At 41.0% G+C, this 17,769-nt stretch overlaps 1 protein-coding gene and 1 pseudogene across 1 annotated transcript in view; one reads left to right on the top strand and one right to left on the bottom strand.

The window, feature by feature from the left end:
- The first annotated feature begins 590 nt into the window (after positions 1-590).
- LOC138990501 (coiled-coil domain-containing protein 7-like) overlaps positions 591-17,769 on the top strand; it is a 170,932-nt gene continuing 153,753 nt past the window's right edge. The window contains exons 1-2 of the mRNA XM_070382052.1: positions 591-672; positions 12,199-12,306. Coding sequence (XP_070238153.1) covers positions 594-672; positions 12,199-12,306 — 187 coding nt within the window. The 5' untranslated portion in view covers positions 591-593. The remainder of the gene's footprint in view (positions 673-12,198; positions 12,307-17,769) is intronic.
- LOC102275001 (vacuolar protein sorting-associated protein VTA1 homolog) lies at positions 1,798-11,715 on the bottom strand (annotated as a pseudogene).

The raw sequence follows: 17,769 nt of genomic DNA, 5'->3' as shown, positions 1-17,769 counted from the left end.
ACTCTTCTCTTTCCTAAAAAAATAGAATATTTGATATCTTCTCTTTCCATTTTTTTGTTTATACTTAACCTCTCATCTAGCAATCCTTCCAAGTTGGGTTATAAGTATCTTTTTTATAGCTTTATGTGTAACTCTTTGTATAAATAATAATTTATATTACCCTAATTTATAGTATGTACCTTGCTATTCAAGTAATCTCATATGCTAGTATATTTAGGTGCTTCTGAGTATTTTGTGATAAAAAATGTGGTGTGATGAATAACCTTTACATATACATTTTCATCATTTGGTCTATGAGTATATATTAACCTAAACTATAATAATGTAAAACAAGTAGGGACTAATATAAAATATATTTGACATCAGCAAACATTTGTGAAATAATGAGACTTACACACATTGAAATTTTTCTCGCCATTTTCATATCAGGTCTAGCATGAGGGTAATTTATTTATGTATTTATAAAAAGGAAAAAAATACTGTAAACACATGTATAAACTTAATATATAGGGATTTCAAGATCCATTCTTCTGCTTAATGCACTAAATGTGTCTCTTTATGTAGCTCGTGATGATGTATCAGATGAAAGTCTCATGTTTATGCAGCAAGACTTAAAGTTAGAAACAGAAATTCATGTAGAGAAACAAAAATCTTCTGGACCTGAAAGTGTCAGTAAGTAAAATAATTGTGGATAACCTTGTTTTTTACCTGTTCCAATTGTCACACTGTTTTATGTTTCCTTGCTGTGTCTCTGAATTACTGTAAGCACCACAAGGATGGACCCTGGGCTATCTTGCTGCTAGTATATCCCCAGCAAAAAGCACAGTGCCTGACCCAAAACAGGCATCCAATAAATAGTTTTTGAATACATGAAAAAAAATTTAAATTGTACTCGTCAGATCTTTTCTTTGGTTCATGAAGATGTATTTGGGATTTTAAAAAAAACTAGTTCAAAGAGTCCTTGTATTTATTTTTTACATAGCATAAATGCAGGAGACATTGTAAATCCACAATTCCCCACAAAATTTATACAATTAGCAACTGAGAATCTATGTTCTTATGATCTCCATCTTTCAAGCTGTACACTCTTTGGAATTCATTCCATAGTAGCAAAGAACCTTATCTCAAAACACCAAGTTTCCAGGCATTACTGCAAACATGTTGTTTTCATTCTTTAATACATGGTTAAATTCCTATGAAGCAAATCCCAATTCATCTTCACCTTCAATGGATAAGGGAAAACAGGAAGCCAATGTCATTCTTACATCTAAAACTGATTCTGCCTCTTTACCTTAATATATTTCCTCTGTGAACATTTTAACTTTAAATACATTCTGTGTTTAATATGAATATAAGTTGAAATTTAAAAAATCTCAGATTCATCTAACAGTTTGGGACATTTCATATCCATTTTTCTGAGGAAAACAAAAACATGGTCTCTACTGTAGAGTATTCTGGTAGTGTTTATTAAAAGTTCAATTTAGCATTTTATAGCAAACTAGTATGGACTGTTGGTCCAAATTAAAGATTTAAAGATTCCTTAATTTATGTAGATTAAGATACTAAGCTGATTCCCAAAGTATTTTATAAATGTATGTTTTCATTTTTAGAACAAGCAGGGTTCAGTGGGCACTTTTAGAATCTTGCTCACATCATTCCTATATATCCAGAGACTTCTGGATCCACTCAAGGACAAAGAAAACGGGTTAAGTCTGCTGAAAGCATCAACAGGAATCTGATACACAGACACAGATTTCATGGTTACAGATGGTGGAAATGAAGTCTTTAGAACTGTGCTCATGATAAGCTGAAGACTGAGTTCTTTAAGCATGTTAGTCTGTTCTTTAAGCATGGATCTTTTCTACAAAGACTGCGTTTTCTAACTATAGTCAGTAACTTGAGGGCCTTCTCTAGATTTTGCTCTGCATTGGTGACATCATAGTGCAAAGCTCTGCCAGCATATTTGCTATATTTCTGAGCTCTAGCAGAGTCCTCTGATGTTAGTTAGATATCTCCCTGGGAAACTGCAGTATAGTGCAGAATCAGTGCCTGGAGTAGTCTGTGGAGTAGGCTGGGTAGTTTTACTTGTTAAACCTGTACTGTGAGGAACTTCTGCTGGGATATTAGCTGGAATGCTGGATTGTGGGCATCAAGAGGAATTTGTATTCCAGTATAGCTGCCTGATGTCATGTTGCTTGGGTCCTAAGTTGAAGATCATTGCTGAGGTGGCTGAGTGAGCAGAGAGGTTGCTCCCATATTTTCATTTTTTTTCAGCATCAGTATATTCTTCAGTCCCACCAGTCCTAAGTCTCTCCATTCTTTAAACAATTATAAATATGTTATCTTTCATGTTGCCTTTCACCTTCCATACATTTTCATCAGTGAGTTCTCCAACACTGTTTTGACATCTGTTAAAAGACTTGCAGTATAGTGGGACTTGATCATGTTTTTGTGAAATCACCCAGCATGAACTTCATTATCTGTATACAAAACATTTTCAAAGCATAGTTCTCCAAATGGGCAGAGACTGCAGCCATGAAATTAAAAGACACTTGCTCCTTGGGAAAAAAGCCATGGCATACCAAGACAGCATATTAAAAAAAAAAAAAGACAGCATATTAAAAAACCACAGACATCACTTTGCTGACAAAGATTCATATAGTCAAAGTTATATTTTTTCCAGTAATCATGTGTGGATGTGAGTTGGACTGTAAAGAAGGCTGAGCAATGAAGAATTGATGCTGTCAAACTGTGGTGCTGAAGAAGACTCTTAAGAGTCCCTTGGACAGCAAGGAGTTTAAGCCAGTCATTTCTAAAGGAAATTAACCCTGAATATTCATTGAAAGGAATGGTGCTGAAGCTGAAGCTCCAATACTTTGGCCACCTGCTGCAAAGAGCCGACTTATTGCAAAAGACCTTGATGCTGGAAAGATTGAAGGCAGGTGGAGAAGAGGACGACAGAGGATGAGATGGTTTCATGGTATCACCAATTCAATGGACATCAGTTTGAACATACTCTGGGAGATAGTGAAGGACAGGGAAGCCTGGAATGCTGCAGTCCATGGGGTTGCAAAGAGTCAGACACAAATGAGTGAACAACAACTATTATTTCTTGAGTAACATTCATTATCACCCAACTGTTTAAGAACTTTTAACTGATCCATTAGCTTTGATAAAAATTTATGACATTTAGTTTTTACTATCAATCTTCATTCCAGTTTGCATCACATAGAAAAGACAGTAATAAACCACAAGGTCTTACTTGTCCAGCTTATGAGCCATCCTCAGATGATGATGTATGCTCCTAAACTGTAGGAGCAGCAGAGCAAATGTGGCCATCTCCACTCCAGGAATCCTATCTGGTCATATTTTTATAAAAATTTTACACTGACTTTAAGTGGGAATCAGAGAAGGCAATGGCACCCCACTCCAGTACTCTTGCCTAGAAAATCCCATGGACGGAGGAGCCTGGAAGGCTGCAGTCCATGGGGTCGCTGAGGGTCAGACACAACTGAGTGACTTCACTTTCACTTTTCATTTTCATGCATTGGAGAAGGAAATGGCAAACCACTCCACTGTTCTTGCCTGGAGAATGCCAGGGATGGGGGAGCCTGGTGGGCTGCTGTCTATGGGGTCGCACAGAGTCGGACACAACTGAAGTGACTTAGTAGCAAAGTGGAAATGCCCTTAAATAGAGAGCAAAAGCAAAACTATTGATAACTTTTGGTTGGAATTTCTTTTCTTGAGACTTATTTCACAGTCATGGGTCATGTGCTCAGTATGCACTAAAGCCCAATAATGGACTAATAATTTTCTCTTAAAGGCTGTGTACCTTTCAGCCAGATATTCCTAGAGATGATGAATTAAAAACTCCAACTGATGCCTCTGGCAGTGTCCTTCTGCCTAAACTCCAATTGGTGAATAGAGAGGTTGCTGATATCTGTTAACTCGAAAGGCAAAATGGATCAGAGACAGCAAAAAAAGGGGTAGCCTGGGGCTTGTTGAAGGGCTTCCAGGTCATCCTCTTGGCTGTGGCCCCATTGAAAGGAAACGACCTTTTATGTAACCCTGTAAATGGTTGGCATTAAGAATGCAGGCAGGTGAAGAGTTCCATCAGTCCATGGACCTCCTTTTTAATTGTTGGAGTGGCGAGGGTCAGAAGCAGTCTTCTCCCATGGAATGAGACAATGAGACAGCATATCCTGATCATGCCCAGAAACTTCACTTGGGTGCTTGTATGCTTTCTGTAAAAAATGGCCCAGCAAGTTGCCACTTGTGTATTAGCAGGATGTTCAGTCCTTGCTGGGTAGCTCTCTTCTGTGGACTCAGTAGAATGATATTATCAGCAGAGTAGAAAGACAAGCCCCTCCTCTAGTAGTGGGAGATTTTCCAGGTGATGCATTGCTGACAAATAGGAAATTCAAGTAGCATTGTGGAAGGGTGTGAATGGTGAGTTGTTATCATTCCACACAAGGATGAACTGATCTGAATCACCCCTGTTTGAAGGAATATGGAAAAGGGCATTTGTGGCATCAGTTGCTGCCTAACAAGTTCCCACACTCTGGACAAGTTTTTGCAGTCATCATGATGTCAGATACTACTGTTGCCAAGGTTGTTCTGTTGACTGAACAGCCAGAATCAGTTGAGTAACTGTGAACTCATGATCTGGTATACAAGTCAGCTGAGTTACTGAATAGGGATATAGTCTCAAGGAGACTTTTTCCTGCATTAAGCTTAGAAAAGAGAGCAGTTATTTATGTTTCTTTACCAGGCAAATTTTTGAGAGACAGGTGTTCAAATTGGATAGGTTCACAATCTTCCTATGCTCCTCTAACATGGCCTTAACTGCAGTTAAGCAGGGCTTAGAAGAATATGAGTAGAGTTGCACATAGACAATACAGTGGTACTCTGCTGGAGAGCCCCATGGAGTCCATTAGCTCTTGTGGAGACACATTAGCCTCACGGACAATGTGCCCGTGGGACCTTTGACTCCTGCAAATGATCCAGCCTGAGCCCTGAAAGAGTCTCCCTAGCACCTCTCAAAGTGTTCCTTCCAGAAAAGAATTTTACTTTAGTGACTACTTTGTTCTCTGCACTAATCTGGCAGAGAAGGCTGCCTGTTTTGATTTGGTCAATTAAGAGAGCAAGCCAAATTGAAAGTAACAAGCTTTTATTCACTTCCTTTAATAGTATAAGCAAGTCTAAATGGAAAGACTTGGAATGTCTTTGGAAATAGCACCACTATTTAATTTTCCCCACAGAAAGAAAACAGGCAAGGGTCAGATGTATCAATACTGATGGGAGTAGGAGCTGAGGGAAGATGATGTCATACCTGAAGGAGCCCCAAACAAAAGGCTCATCCTTACTATGGCCCCAATAACCTTGTGAATACTGATGCAGGATGGCTAGGAGTGTAAAAGTCCTGAATACTGAGTAGTAACCCAGAAAACTATCTTCAGATACCCCCAGTAAAGTGGTCTATAAGAGGCAACTGAGAAGTACAAATATCAGCTGCCCCTTCTCTCCCTTTCATAGAGAGGCCTCTAATAGAGGCAGCTGGTATAGGAATCCAGAATGCATAAGAACATGGTGTGGATGGGCCTTGGTCCTCTACTGCAACTACTTTCAATGTTTAAAGTTCACTGGATATGCATCAAATTTGGTATGGGGTGGCAAGAGTGAATGTCGACATTCTAGCAATCAGCGAACTAAAATGGACTGGAATGGGTGAATTTAACTCAGATGACCATTATATCTACTACTGCGGGCAGGAATCCCTCAGAAGAAATGGAGTAGCCATCATGGTCAACAAAAGAGTCTGAGATGCAGTACTTGGATGCAGTCTCAAAAACGACAGAATGATCTCTGTTCGTTTCCAAGGCAAACCATTCAATATCACAGTAATCCAAGTCTATGCCCCAATCAGTAATGCTGAAGAAGCTGAAGTTGAACAGTTCTATGAAGACCTACAAGACCTTTTTAGAACTAACACCCAACAAAAGAGATGTCCTTTTCATTATAGGGGACTGGAATGCAAAAGTAGGAAGTCAAGAAACACCTGTAGTAACAGGCAAATTTGGCCTTGGAATACGGAATGAAGCAGAGCAAAGACTAATAGAGTTTTGCCAAGAAACTGCACTGGTCATAACAAACACCCTCTTCCAACAACGCAAAAGAAGACTCTATACATGGACATCACCAGATGGTCAACACCGAAATCAGATTGATTATATTCTTTGCAGCAAAAGATGGAGAAGTTCTATACAGTCAGCAAAAACAAGACCAGGAGCTGACTGTGGCTCAGATCATGAACTCCTTATTGCCAAATTCAGACTGAAATTGAAGAAAGTAGGGAAAACCACTAGACCATTCAGGTATGACCTAAATCAAATCCCTTATGATTATACAGTGGAGGTGAAAAGTAGATTTAAGGGCCTAGATCTGATAGATAGAGTGCCTGATGAACTATGGAATGAGGTTCATGACATTGTACAGGAGACAGGGATCAAGACCATCCCCATGGAAAAGAAATGCAAAAAAGCAAAATGGCTGTCTGGGGAGGCCTTACAAATAGCTGTGAAAAGAAGAGAAGTGAAAAGCAAAGGAGCAAAGGAAAGATATAAGCATCTGAGTGCAGAGTTCCAAAGAGTAGCAAGAAGAGATAAGAAAGCCTTCTTCAGCAATCAATGCAAAGAAATAGAGGAAAACACCAGAATGGGAAAGACTAGAGATCTCTTCAAGAAAATCAGAGATACCAAAGGAACATTTCATGCAAAGATGGGCTCGATAAAGGACAGAATTGGTATGGACCTAACAGAAGCAGAGATATTAAGAAGAGATGGCAAGAATACACAGAAGAACTGTACAAAAAAGATCTTCACAACCCAGATAATCATGGTGGTGTGATCACTGACCTAGAGCCAGACATCCTAGAATGTGAAGTCAAGTGGGCCTTAGAAAGTATCACTACGAACAAAGCTAGTGGAGGTGATTTAATTCCAGTTGAGCTATTCCAAATCCTGAAAGATGATGCTGTGAAAGTGCTGCACTCAATATGCCAGCAAATTTGGAAAACTCAGCAGTGGCCACAGGACTGGAAGAGGTCAGTTTTCATTTCAATCCCAAAGAAAGGCAATGCCAAAGAATGCTCAAACTATCGCACATTTGCACTCATCTCACATGCTAGTAAAGTAATGCTCAAAATTCTCCAAGCCAGGCTTCAGCAATACGTGAACCATGAACTTCCTGATGTTCAAGCTGGTTTTAGAAAAGGCAGAGGAACCAGAGATCAAATTGCCAACATCCGCTGAATCATGGAAAAAGCAAGAAAGTTCCAGAAAAACATCTATTTCTGCTTTATTGACTATGCCAAAGCCTTTGACTGTGTGGATCACAAGAAACTGTGGAAAATTCTGAAAGAGATGGGAATACCAGACCACCTGACCTTCCTTGCCTCTTGAGAAACCTGTATGCAGGTCAGGAAGCAGCAGTTAGAACTGGACATGGAACAACAGGCTGGTTCCAAATAGGAAAAGGAGTACATCAAGGCTGTATATTGTCACCCTGCTTATTTAACTTATATGCAGAGTACATCATGAGAAATGCTGAACTGTAAAAAGCACAAGCTGGAATCAAGATTGCCGGGAGAAATATCAATAACCTCAGATATGCAGATGACACCACCCTTATGGCAGAAAGTGAAGAGGAACTCAAAAGCCTCTTGATGAAAGTGAAAGTGGAGAGTGAAAAAGTTGGCTTAAAGCTCAACATTCAGAAAACGAAGATCATGGCATCTGGTTCCATCACTTCATGGCAAACAAATGGGGAAACAGTGGAAACAGTGTCAGACTTTTTTTTTTGGGGGCTCCCAAATCACTGCAGATGGTGATTGCAGCCATGAAATTAAAAGACACCTACTCCTTGGAAGGAAAGTTATGACCAACCTAGATAGCATATTCAAAAGCAGAGACATTACTTTGCCGACAGAGGTCCGTCTAGTCAAGGCTATGGTTTTTCCAGTGGTCATGTATGGATGTGAGAGTTGGACTGTGAAAAAGGCTCAGCACCAAAGAATTGATGCTTTTGAACTGTGATGTTGGAAAAGACTCTTGTGAGTCCCTTGGACTGCAAGGAAATCCAACCAGTCCATTCTGGAAGAGATCCTCCCTGAGATTTCTTTGGAGGGAATGATGCTAAAGCTGAAACTCCAGTACTTTGGCCACCTCATGCGAAGAGTTGACTCATTGGAAAAGACTCTGATGCTGGGAAGGATTGGGGGCAGGAGGAGAAGGGGATGACAGAGGATGAGATGGCTGGATGGCATCACTGACTCAATGGACGTGAGTCTGAGTGAACTCCGGGAGTTGGTGATGGACTGGGAGGCCTCCGTGCTGCGATTCATGGGGTCGTGAAGAGTCGGACACGACTGAACGACTGAAGTGAACTGAACTGACAAGTATTCCCCCATGTGAACTGTCAGGTAGATACTTTGTAATTATTTGTGGTTGGACCTGCAAAATCAAACATAGGATTTTGACCTAGAGTTGAACATGTGTATACACATATATGTACATATACATGCACATAAACATACATATATTCATACACCTACACTGAGTGTCCTTTGTGTTTGTTGTGGTAGAGACTGAAAGAAGATTGACATTTTGGAGTGCTTCAAAAAAACCTTGGTCTGCTTTGTATTTTGGGGGGATTGAGAAGGGAAAAACCTCAGTTCCTTGAAGCTTGGAACGAGACAATGTACCCCTTTCCACTTGGCCCCTAGGGATTTTAGTTGGATACTAGGTCCTTGTACCATCTTTACCTTAATGACTCAGATGTGGTCACATGTGGATCATCATGGAATCTAGTCCTTGTTGGGTAGTACACTTGTTTGGGTCCAGTGGAGAATGCCATCCATAGAATGGAAAGTGAAAAAGTAAAAGTGAAGTCGCTCAGTCGTGTCCAACTCTCTGCAACCCCATGGACTGTAGCCTCCCAAGCTCCTCCATCCATGGGATTTTTTGGGCAAGAGTACTGGAGTGGGTTGCCATTTCCTTCCCCAGAGGATCTTCCCAACCCAGAGATTAAGTCCGGGTCTCCCGCATTGTAGGCAGAGGCTTTACCATCTGAGCCACCAAGTAAGTCCAATATAGTGGAAGGTTAGTACTTGATCTTGGAGCAGGGCTTTTTCTAGGTCATGGGCTTATGGAAGGACATGAAGGTATATCACAACCCATTCCATATAAGGCAAACCAACCCTGGTCATTAGTGTGAACAGGAATGTTTAAAAGGGGGGCATTTGTGATATCAGTTGCTGCATACTTACTTCACTCTACTTGGGCAGTAAATCTCTATGAAGGTCACAGGAGCATGAAACACCAGTGTCCAGTGCTATACTGTGGCATTGAGCCAACAATAATCAGTCAAGTCTCTAGGCATCCCAAGGCCTTACACACAGACTGAAAGTGTGTATAAATGGAGAAATAACTTCGTGGAGAACTTTAGTTTCATTAAGCTCAGCAATAAGTACAGTGAACTGTTTTTGGATGGTAAAGGTGCTAGACACTGGTAGTCTGGTTGTTGTTTTCCATTTGATAAGTTGTCTCCCACTCTTTGGGACCCCATGAACTGCAGCATAACAGCCTTCCCTGTCCTTCACTATCTCCCAGAGTTTACTCAAATTCATGCCCATTGAGTCAGTGATACCATTCAACCATCTCATCATCTGCCACCCCCTTATCCTATTGCCCAAAAATAGTTTTCCAGATGCCCTATTAAAATGACCCAAAATGCAGTAGGTCTTAATGGTAGAAGTGAGTGAGATGCTGTACCTCTGTGCCAATAATACTTTCAGTAATGCAAGCCATAACAATGGAAAATTTTAGTGGCATGTAAGGATATGCCTATAGTTGAATTTGGATAACGATTCCATTTGGTGAGCTCAGACCGAAAACCAGTGAGCATTATCTGTTTCCTCCTCATTGTAGTGTCTGTGGTTATGGAGATCTTAGTCATATGTACATCAGTATCCAAAAGGCCCAGATATGCAATTCTCACCTATCTCTCTACTGAACTGTGACTTTATCACATATCCTCATGTCACAACTGGGAAGTTAAGGAGCTTTGTTGTGTTCATTTGCTAAGTCATGTCTGACTCTTTGTGACTCCATGGACTGCAGCACACCAGGCTTCCCTGCCCTTCACTATTTCCCTGAGTTTGCTCAAACTCATGTCCATTGAGTCAGTGATGCCATCCAAACATTTCATCCTCTGTCGCCCACTTCTCTTTCTGTCCCCGCTTCTCTTCCTGCCCTCAGTCTTTCCCAGAATCAGGGTCTTTTCCAATGAGTCGACTCTTCACATCAGGTGGCCATAGTATTGGAGCTTCAGCTTCAACACCAGTCCTTCCAATGAATATTCAGGACAGATTTCCTTTAGGATTGTTTTGATCTCCTTGCTGTCCAAGGGACTCTCAAGGGTCTTCTCCAGCACCACAGTTTGAAATCATCAATTCTTCATTGCTCAGCCTTCTTTATGGTCCAACTCTCACATCTGTACATGACTACTGAAAAAACCATAACTTTGACTATACAGACCTTGGCCTAACCTTAATTCTTGTTTGTATAGAATACTGAGAAATTGCGTAAAAGTAGTAGGGGTGGGGTGTGTTTCAGTTCACCTCAAGATTCAATGGGAAATGCAAAAGAAGAGCACTTGTGTTAGTCATAGATGTCATCATCATTTGAACTCTAGAGTTTCTGGGTTTTGGGTCACCTATGGACCACTACCTACCACTGCCTTGGTGGACAGCCCTTCAGTGTTCTTGAGATCCCATGGTTAAGTAACTAGACCCAGAGATTTCCTTGAGAAACCACTTAATCAGATCATCTATATGTGGGTTCTTGATTACCATTTTTAGAACACTTTCTTCACTGGCTAAATGATATCTGTCTGTGATTGGTTCTTCTTTTCCCTGAAATTTGTCACTGAATATCTGGATTGTCTTGTGAACCAACTGATATAACCTTATAAGGAGGCTTCATGTAGCTAGGAAACCAGCACAGGTTGCACAAATGACACTGGTAATCTGAGTCTGGTTACCAGTCACATCATCTACTCTTCTTTATGTTCATTTTTGAACCAAAAGACCATCAGATGCTTATCGGGCATCACCTTCTAAAGTGTTAGTATACTCATCATAAGTGGGCCACACTTAAGAAACAAGCTGGGGAAGGAGAGAGGCAATCAAGTGTTCACATCATTGTCGTCCCCCTTTCTTGGGCAGAGTGGTCACTGTCAAAGCACTCAGAATGAAGGAGTCTGTTGTGACACACCCCCTCACCAAGTCTCAGAAATTACCTGCTGAGGAGAAGTATCCCAGTCTGACTGGTCTCCTCAGGTCACTGGCAAAATGATCTTGAGAGCTTTAGATACTTTTTCATTAAAAATGAGTCTCAAAAATTCTCTGTGTTGTAGGCTATCTACCAGTGCCAGGGACAAACAGCACTAACAGTAGTCATCGAGTGTAATTCAGTGAGCATGGTCTGCAGTGTCTTTGGTGACAAACTGTTTTGTTTTCTGATTTACCTTATGTTTCATTTTGTAAAGGTAACTGCCAATTTTTTTGGTTTTCTTTTGTTCTGTCCTAAAATACAGTGTATTAGATATCCTTAGTTTTTTATTTCACTTAACTTTATATACTGGAAATACCTCCATGTTAGTTTATACCTTTTTCATTTCCTTACAGTTGTGTGCACAGTTGTTTGGACCATACTGTATACCATAGCTGATAATACCATAGTTTATAGTATATACTTTGGTTTATTGGTGAACCAGTTTGCAAGTATAAATGATTTTGAGTATTTTGTAATTGCAAATATGCTGTGATGAATAATCTTGTGCATATACCATTTTGTGGTTTGGTTTATGACTATGTTTTAACCTAAAGTTAAAGGATAGGAGACCTAATCAGAACATATTTGAAACCTATGAATATGAATGAAATAATGAGACAGTTTCAGTATACATCGTTAAGACTCTTCTTACCATTTTCATATCAGTCCAGTATTATAAAAATTTACTATAGTTTTTTAAAATATGAGAAAATGTTAACATACATTTGTCAGTAATTTGAAAGTATAGAATCAAACAGTGTATCTATTCTTCCATTTATTGGAGTAAATATCTCTGTTTATATAGCTAGTGATAAAGTACCAGATGAAAATCCTGTGCTTGAGCAAGAGTCAATGTCAGAAACTCAACTGGAAGTAAAGAAACAAAGACCTTCTAAAGAAAGAAGACTCAGTTGTAAGTATAATAATTATAGATAATGTTAACTTATTTTTAATTAAACTCATCAGATTATTTCTCTTTGGCTCATGAGTATGTATTTGAAATATGCTGTATAGAAGACTTAATGTGTGAATTCTCTCAGATAACTAGAGAACAAAGGCAAAATTATTCATATCTCTTGTTTGGTATTTCTGATTTTGTGGTCATAGGTCAATCACTCAGCATCTACCAAGGCCCTATAATAGACCAGTAAATGTCTCTTAAAGGATGTTTACCTTTCAGCTGACTCTTAGAGGTGTGCGTTTGAAAGCCTAAAGGGGTGCCTCTGGCCTATTTCAGTGGTCTTCTGCCACAGCCTCCAACTGGTAAACAGAAATGCTACTGAATTCTGTAACTCAAAGAACAAATAGGGATTAGAAGGGTGCCAGGGAAGGGCAGCCTGATGACCTGTTGGAGGGCCTCCATGGCATCCTCTTAGTCATTACCCCATGGAAAGGAAGCGGCCTTTCTATTTACCCTATAGATGAGTGTCATCACAGACCATACATAAGGAAAGTGAAAATGTAATCTCTTAGTTGTCCCACCAGTCTCTGGGCCTTCTCTTCATTTGTGGAAGTAGAGAGGACCAAAGCTTGGCACTATTTTCTGGAATGAGATATCTTGCCTCTTACAGATCATGCTCAGGAATTTTATTAAGAGTGCCTTGTCCATAATAATGGCTCCACAGAGTTGCCATATGTCGGTCTGTGGGGCATCCATCCAGTCTTTGTCTAGTAGTGCCCATGTTGGACCCAAAGACAATGTCATCAATAAAGTGGAAGTCTGTTGCACCCTTTGATGGTGGAGCATTTTCATATCATCACTTTTGCATTAATGACAGATATTCAGAGAATTTTGTTAGCCTTGTGGAAGTATGGTAGTTCCTCTCAGGAATACAAAGCAGGGTTTCACACTGACAGTTAACCTATACTAATGATACGTATATCAGTGGGGCCAAAACAATGGAAATTTGTAGTGATTTAAAGGGACACACCCATCGTTGGATCTGGTAAGGATCCCACTGGTAATGGTCTCAGACCCAATGGCCTGGGGTGCTTACCCAGATCTCTCTCCCTTATGTGGTGAATATTGTGTGTTTCTCCATCCTTCTGGTGTCAGGAGTTGAGATGATAGTCACATAACCACCGTATCCAAAAGACCCAGGAAATATACTGACCTCTGTCCTCATGTTCCCCCTGTGGACATAGGGACTTGGTCTAACTCATAGTCTTGTGCATTTTTGAAAGCAAAATGTTCTTTTTTTCTTTTCTTTCTTTAAGACATTTGTTTATTTTTGGCTTTGCTGAATCTTCATTGCTTTGAGTGGGCTTTCTCCAGTTGCAGTGAGTAGGGCCTACTATTTGTTGCAATGCTCGGGCTTATCATTGCAGTGGCTACTCTTGTTGTGGACCGCAGGCCCTGGGCACATGGGTTCAGTAGTTGCAGCATTCAGGCTCAGTCGTTTCAGCTCACCAGATTTAGAGCTCAGGCTCAGTAGCTGTGGTGCATGGGCTCAGTTGCTCCACGGCATGTGGAATCTTCCCCGACCAGGGATCGATCTTGTGTCCCCTGTATTGACACTCATCCACTGTGCCACCAAGGAAGTCCAAGAGAGTTCTTGATAGAAGTTGGTGGGTTCTCAGAATACTCATGTCTAAATTCAGTGGAAAGCACTGAGCAGTGACACTTGTATTAGTTGTAGGAGTCATCTCTAGGTGGACACTAGTTCAGCTTCCTTCTAGGCATCCAGTGGGTCTTCAGTTCCTTGGTAGTAATCCCATCAGCCTACCTCTCTGACATCTCATATTGGATATTCACCGGTAGATCTCTTCTGGGGATCCAGGCCTAGATTGTTCAGGAATAGGTTACTGATTATCATTTTCATGTTGTTTTTACTGTTGGTCAGTCACTGCTACATTGGCAGTAGGTGCTATTCCGTGTCCAACAATCTGTCAGTCAATATCTAGATTGTATAGTTCCCAATAACCTGACCTTAGGAGGAGGCTTATTTGAGCTCAGTAGTTATCTAGCAAGGGTGGCATGAATGAATCAAGAAATCCAAATCTGGTTAAATATCTCACTGTCCTCAGTGTAGACCCTGGGACCACCAGTGTGGCACTAAGGGACACTATCATTTCTGCAGTGATGATCCAAACATGTTTTTCAGTGGTAGAGAACTCATCACAGGTTGGTCATTCTGTCAGATCCAAAATAATTCCCCGGTGATGAAGGAGAGAGTTTCAAATGTATGCTCTTTTTATTCCCCACTTTTCTTCCACCTCCTCAGCCAACATGACTGCTGTCAAGGCTCTCTAAAGAAGGTATTTTGTACCTTCTGCACAGTGTGTGTGTGCCGCTCCCCTTCACTAAGTTTAACAAGATTAATACCTTTAGTATGAAGGCAAACTACCAGGTTTCTTTTCTTTTGCTACTGGGAACAGTGATCCTATGGCTCTCTCTCTCTTTCATTTTTTTTTTGTTGTTGTTTTTGTTGTTGTTAAAACATACATCTCAGTAGCTCATTGTTAGTCCCAGGAACAAATTTAGAGCTAACAGTAGTTAGTGTGTACAGCTAGACATTCAGGGTTTCCCACAGCTTTACATCCCATTGCTAGTGGACCATAAGCTGCTGCTGCTGCTGCTGCTAAGTCGCTTCAGTCGTGTCCGACTCTGTGCGACCCCAGAGACGGCAGCCCACCAGGCTCCTCCATCCCTGGGATTCTCCAGGCAAGAATAGTGGAGTGGGTTGCCATTTCCTTCTCCAATGCATGAAAGTGAAAAGTGAAACTGAAGTCGCTCAGTCGTGTTCGACTCTTAGCGACCCCATGGACTGCAGCCTACCAGGCTCCTCCGTCCATGGGATTTTCCAGGCAAGAGTACTGGAGTGGGGTGCCATTGCCTTCTCCGGAACCATAAGCAGTAGCACACAAATTGCTGCCCTAGCTTTCTCAGAGCCCCTCTGGTTAATCTAATTTGATTGACCCAGCAGGTGTCTTGGCTAATGAATCAAGGTCTAGAGAAAAGAAACTGTTCCCCCTCAGAACTGAAAAGCCTAAAGAAATACAATTGCACTTTCCTAAGGCACCCTGTGTGGTTGCTAGCCCTGTCCAAAACACACTGGCCTGGTTGTCACAGTGCCCCAGGGTCCGCTCAGACTCCTGCTAATGCTCCTGTGGTACCCTCCCCCACCTCACCCTAGAAGGTCCCACAGATTTACTAAGTACATCCCAAAGTGTGCCATCCCGAAGTGTGCCTTCTGAAAGGCTTTGAGCTTCATTTACCTTGCTTGCTGTCTGAGAGAGATACCAGTTTTTGAGTTGGCCAATTAAAAGAGCAAGCCAAACTAAAAGTAACAAACGTTTACTCACTTACTGCAATAGTTCAAGCAGGAAAGCGCCCAAGCTATAGCCATGTTCTGTTTCCCCACTTGGAGCAGCTATAGGTGAGGGTTAGATGTATTAATACCAGTGCAAACCTGGTATGAGATGTAGAAGAGTATCATCTCACAGCTGAAGGAGCTCCAGACAAAAGACTCTTGGTAATTTATGGATCCTCTGAAACATCTTGAATACTGAATCATAACTGAGAAAAGTTTCTTCAATCCCTCTTCACCCTTCTCCCATAAGGTAATGCAGTCAGTGGCAGTGCTGGAATAGTACAATGCCCTAATCAAGTCCACCCCTACGACCGCCACACTGAGGCTTCCAGTTGATGGTGACTGAGCTAAGAATGCAGTGTGCTTAAGAGAGTGGTGGGAAGGGAGGGCTATGTCCATGACTGCAGCTTCTCCAGTGGCTGCAGTGCACTGGCTGTGCATCAAGTCTCTGTGAGTTAAACTTCTTTTCCCCATGGTACGTGCTGCATGTGTGCGAAGCTGCTTCAGTTGCGTCTGACTCTTTTATGACCTCATGGACTGTAGCCTGCCAGGCTCCTCTGTTCAGGGAATTCCCCAGGCAAGAATCCTGGAGTGGGTTGCCATGCCCTCCTCCACGGAATCTTCCCAATCCAGGGATTGAACCTGTGTCCCTTTTGTCTCCTGCATTGGCAAGAGGATTTTTTCCCACTAGCGCCACCTGGGAAGCCCCAAAGTTAACTCCAGGCAATGCCGTTATAGTTGTCTGATTCTGCCTGAAAGATCACATGTAAGATCTAGACTGGAGTCAGGTTTCTTAAGTAGGTTCACATTTCTATATATGTATTTACACATACATACATATTTTATACATGTACATTAGCATGTATACCTGTATATGTGTATATAAACCTGCATAGACATGTTTAGAATTCATGATAAATCTTGGAAATCTTCAATTCTGCTTCACCCCCTCAGGACTTGTTCTGCCTTCTTTCATTTCATGTGTGTATTTCCTTCCTAAAGGGCTTCCCTGATAGCTCAGTGGGTAAAGAATCCTCCTGCAGTGCAGGAGACACAGAAAATGCAGGTTTCATCCCTGGCTCAGGAAGATCCCCTGGAGAAGGAAATGACAACTCACTCCAGTATTCTTGCCTGAAAAATCCTTTGGGCAGAGGAGCCTGATGGGCTACAGTCCAAAGAGTCAGACACAACTGAATGACTTAGCACACTCTGCGACTGTTCTCTCTAAATAACACATTTACTCATTTGTTAGACTTTGAAAATTATTTTGAAATTGTTTTGCCTGTTCATATGGAAAAAAAAAAAGCCTACTGGAAATATTTTGTCATATGTTGACAATCTCTCCACGCTTCTGCCCATGAATGAGGGTATATGTCAAATATTGTATTGATGAGTTACTTGCATTAGTACTTGTTTTTTTCAGTAGGTTAATTTCTCTAAGTTTGCTTTCAGTTTTAGTTTCTCTTTTTTGTTTTAATTTTATTTTTGAAACATGTGGAACCTGAACTTGCTTCCAAAAGTAAATACTATGCAAAAAGGTATACTTAAAGGAGTACTATTTCTTCCTCAGTTTGCTCCCTTGCATCCTGTAGGTAACCAGTTACATTTTTTTTCTATCTCACTTGTGTGTCATTTTGTAAAGGTAACTATCTCTCTAATTCTCTCCCTTCCTCTTATTTATTTCCTTTTTCCCCCATCTTCCTTATCTGAAAGGTACCATACATTTCTCCTTTTGTTTTTTTTTTTCCCTCTCTTAATATTATCTCCTTGAAATCCCTCCAAGTCAGTTTATAGAGATTCATTTGATTCCTTTTACATCTTTACATACATCTGATGGTACCATATTATTTAGCATAATTTACAAAGTTTATGGAATTTCCCTGATAGCTCAGTTGGTAAATAATCCACCTGCAATGCAGGAGACCCTGGTTTGATTCCTGGGTCGGGAAGATCCCTTGGAGAAGGGGAAGGCTACCCACTCCAGTATTCTGACCTGGAGAATTCCATGGACTGTATAGTCCATGGGGTCACAAAGAGTCAGACATGACTGAATGACTTTCACG

The sequence above is a fragment of the Bos mutus genome, chromosome 13 (genome assembly GCF_027580195.1).
Source record: "Bos mutus isolate GX-2022 chromosome 13, NWIPB_WYAK_1.1, whole genome shotgun sequence".
Classification (NCBI taxonomy): Eukaryota; Metazoa; Chordata; class Mammalia; order Artiodactyla; family Bovidae; genus Bos; species Bos mutus.
The sequence above is the reverse complement of the archived record's forward strand: the minus strand, read 5'-3'. Positions and strand labels throughout refer to the sequence as shown.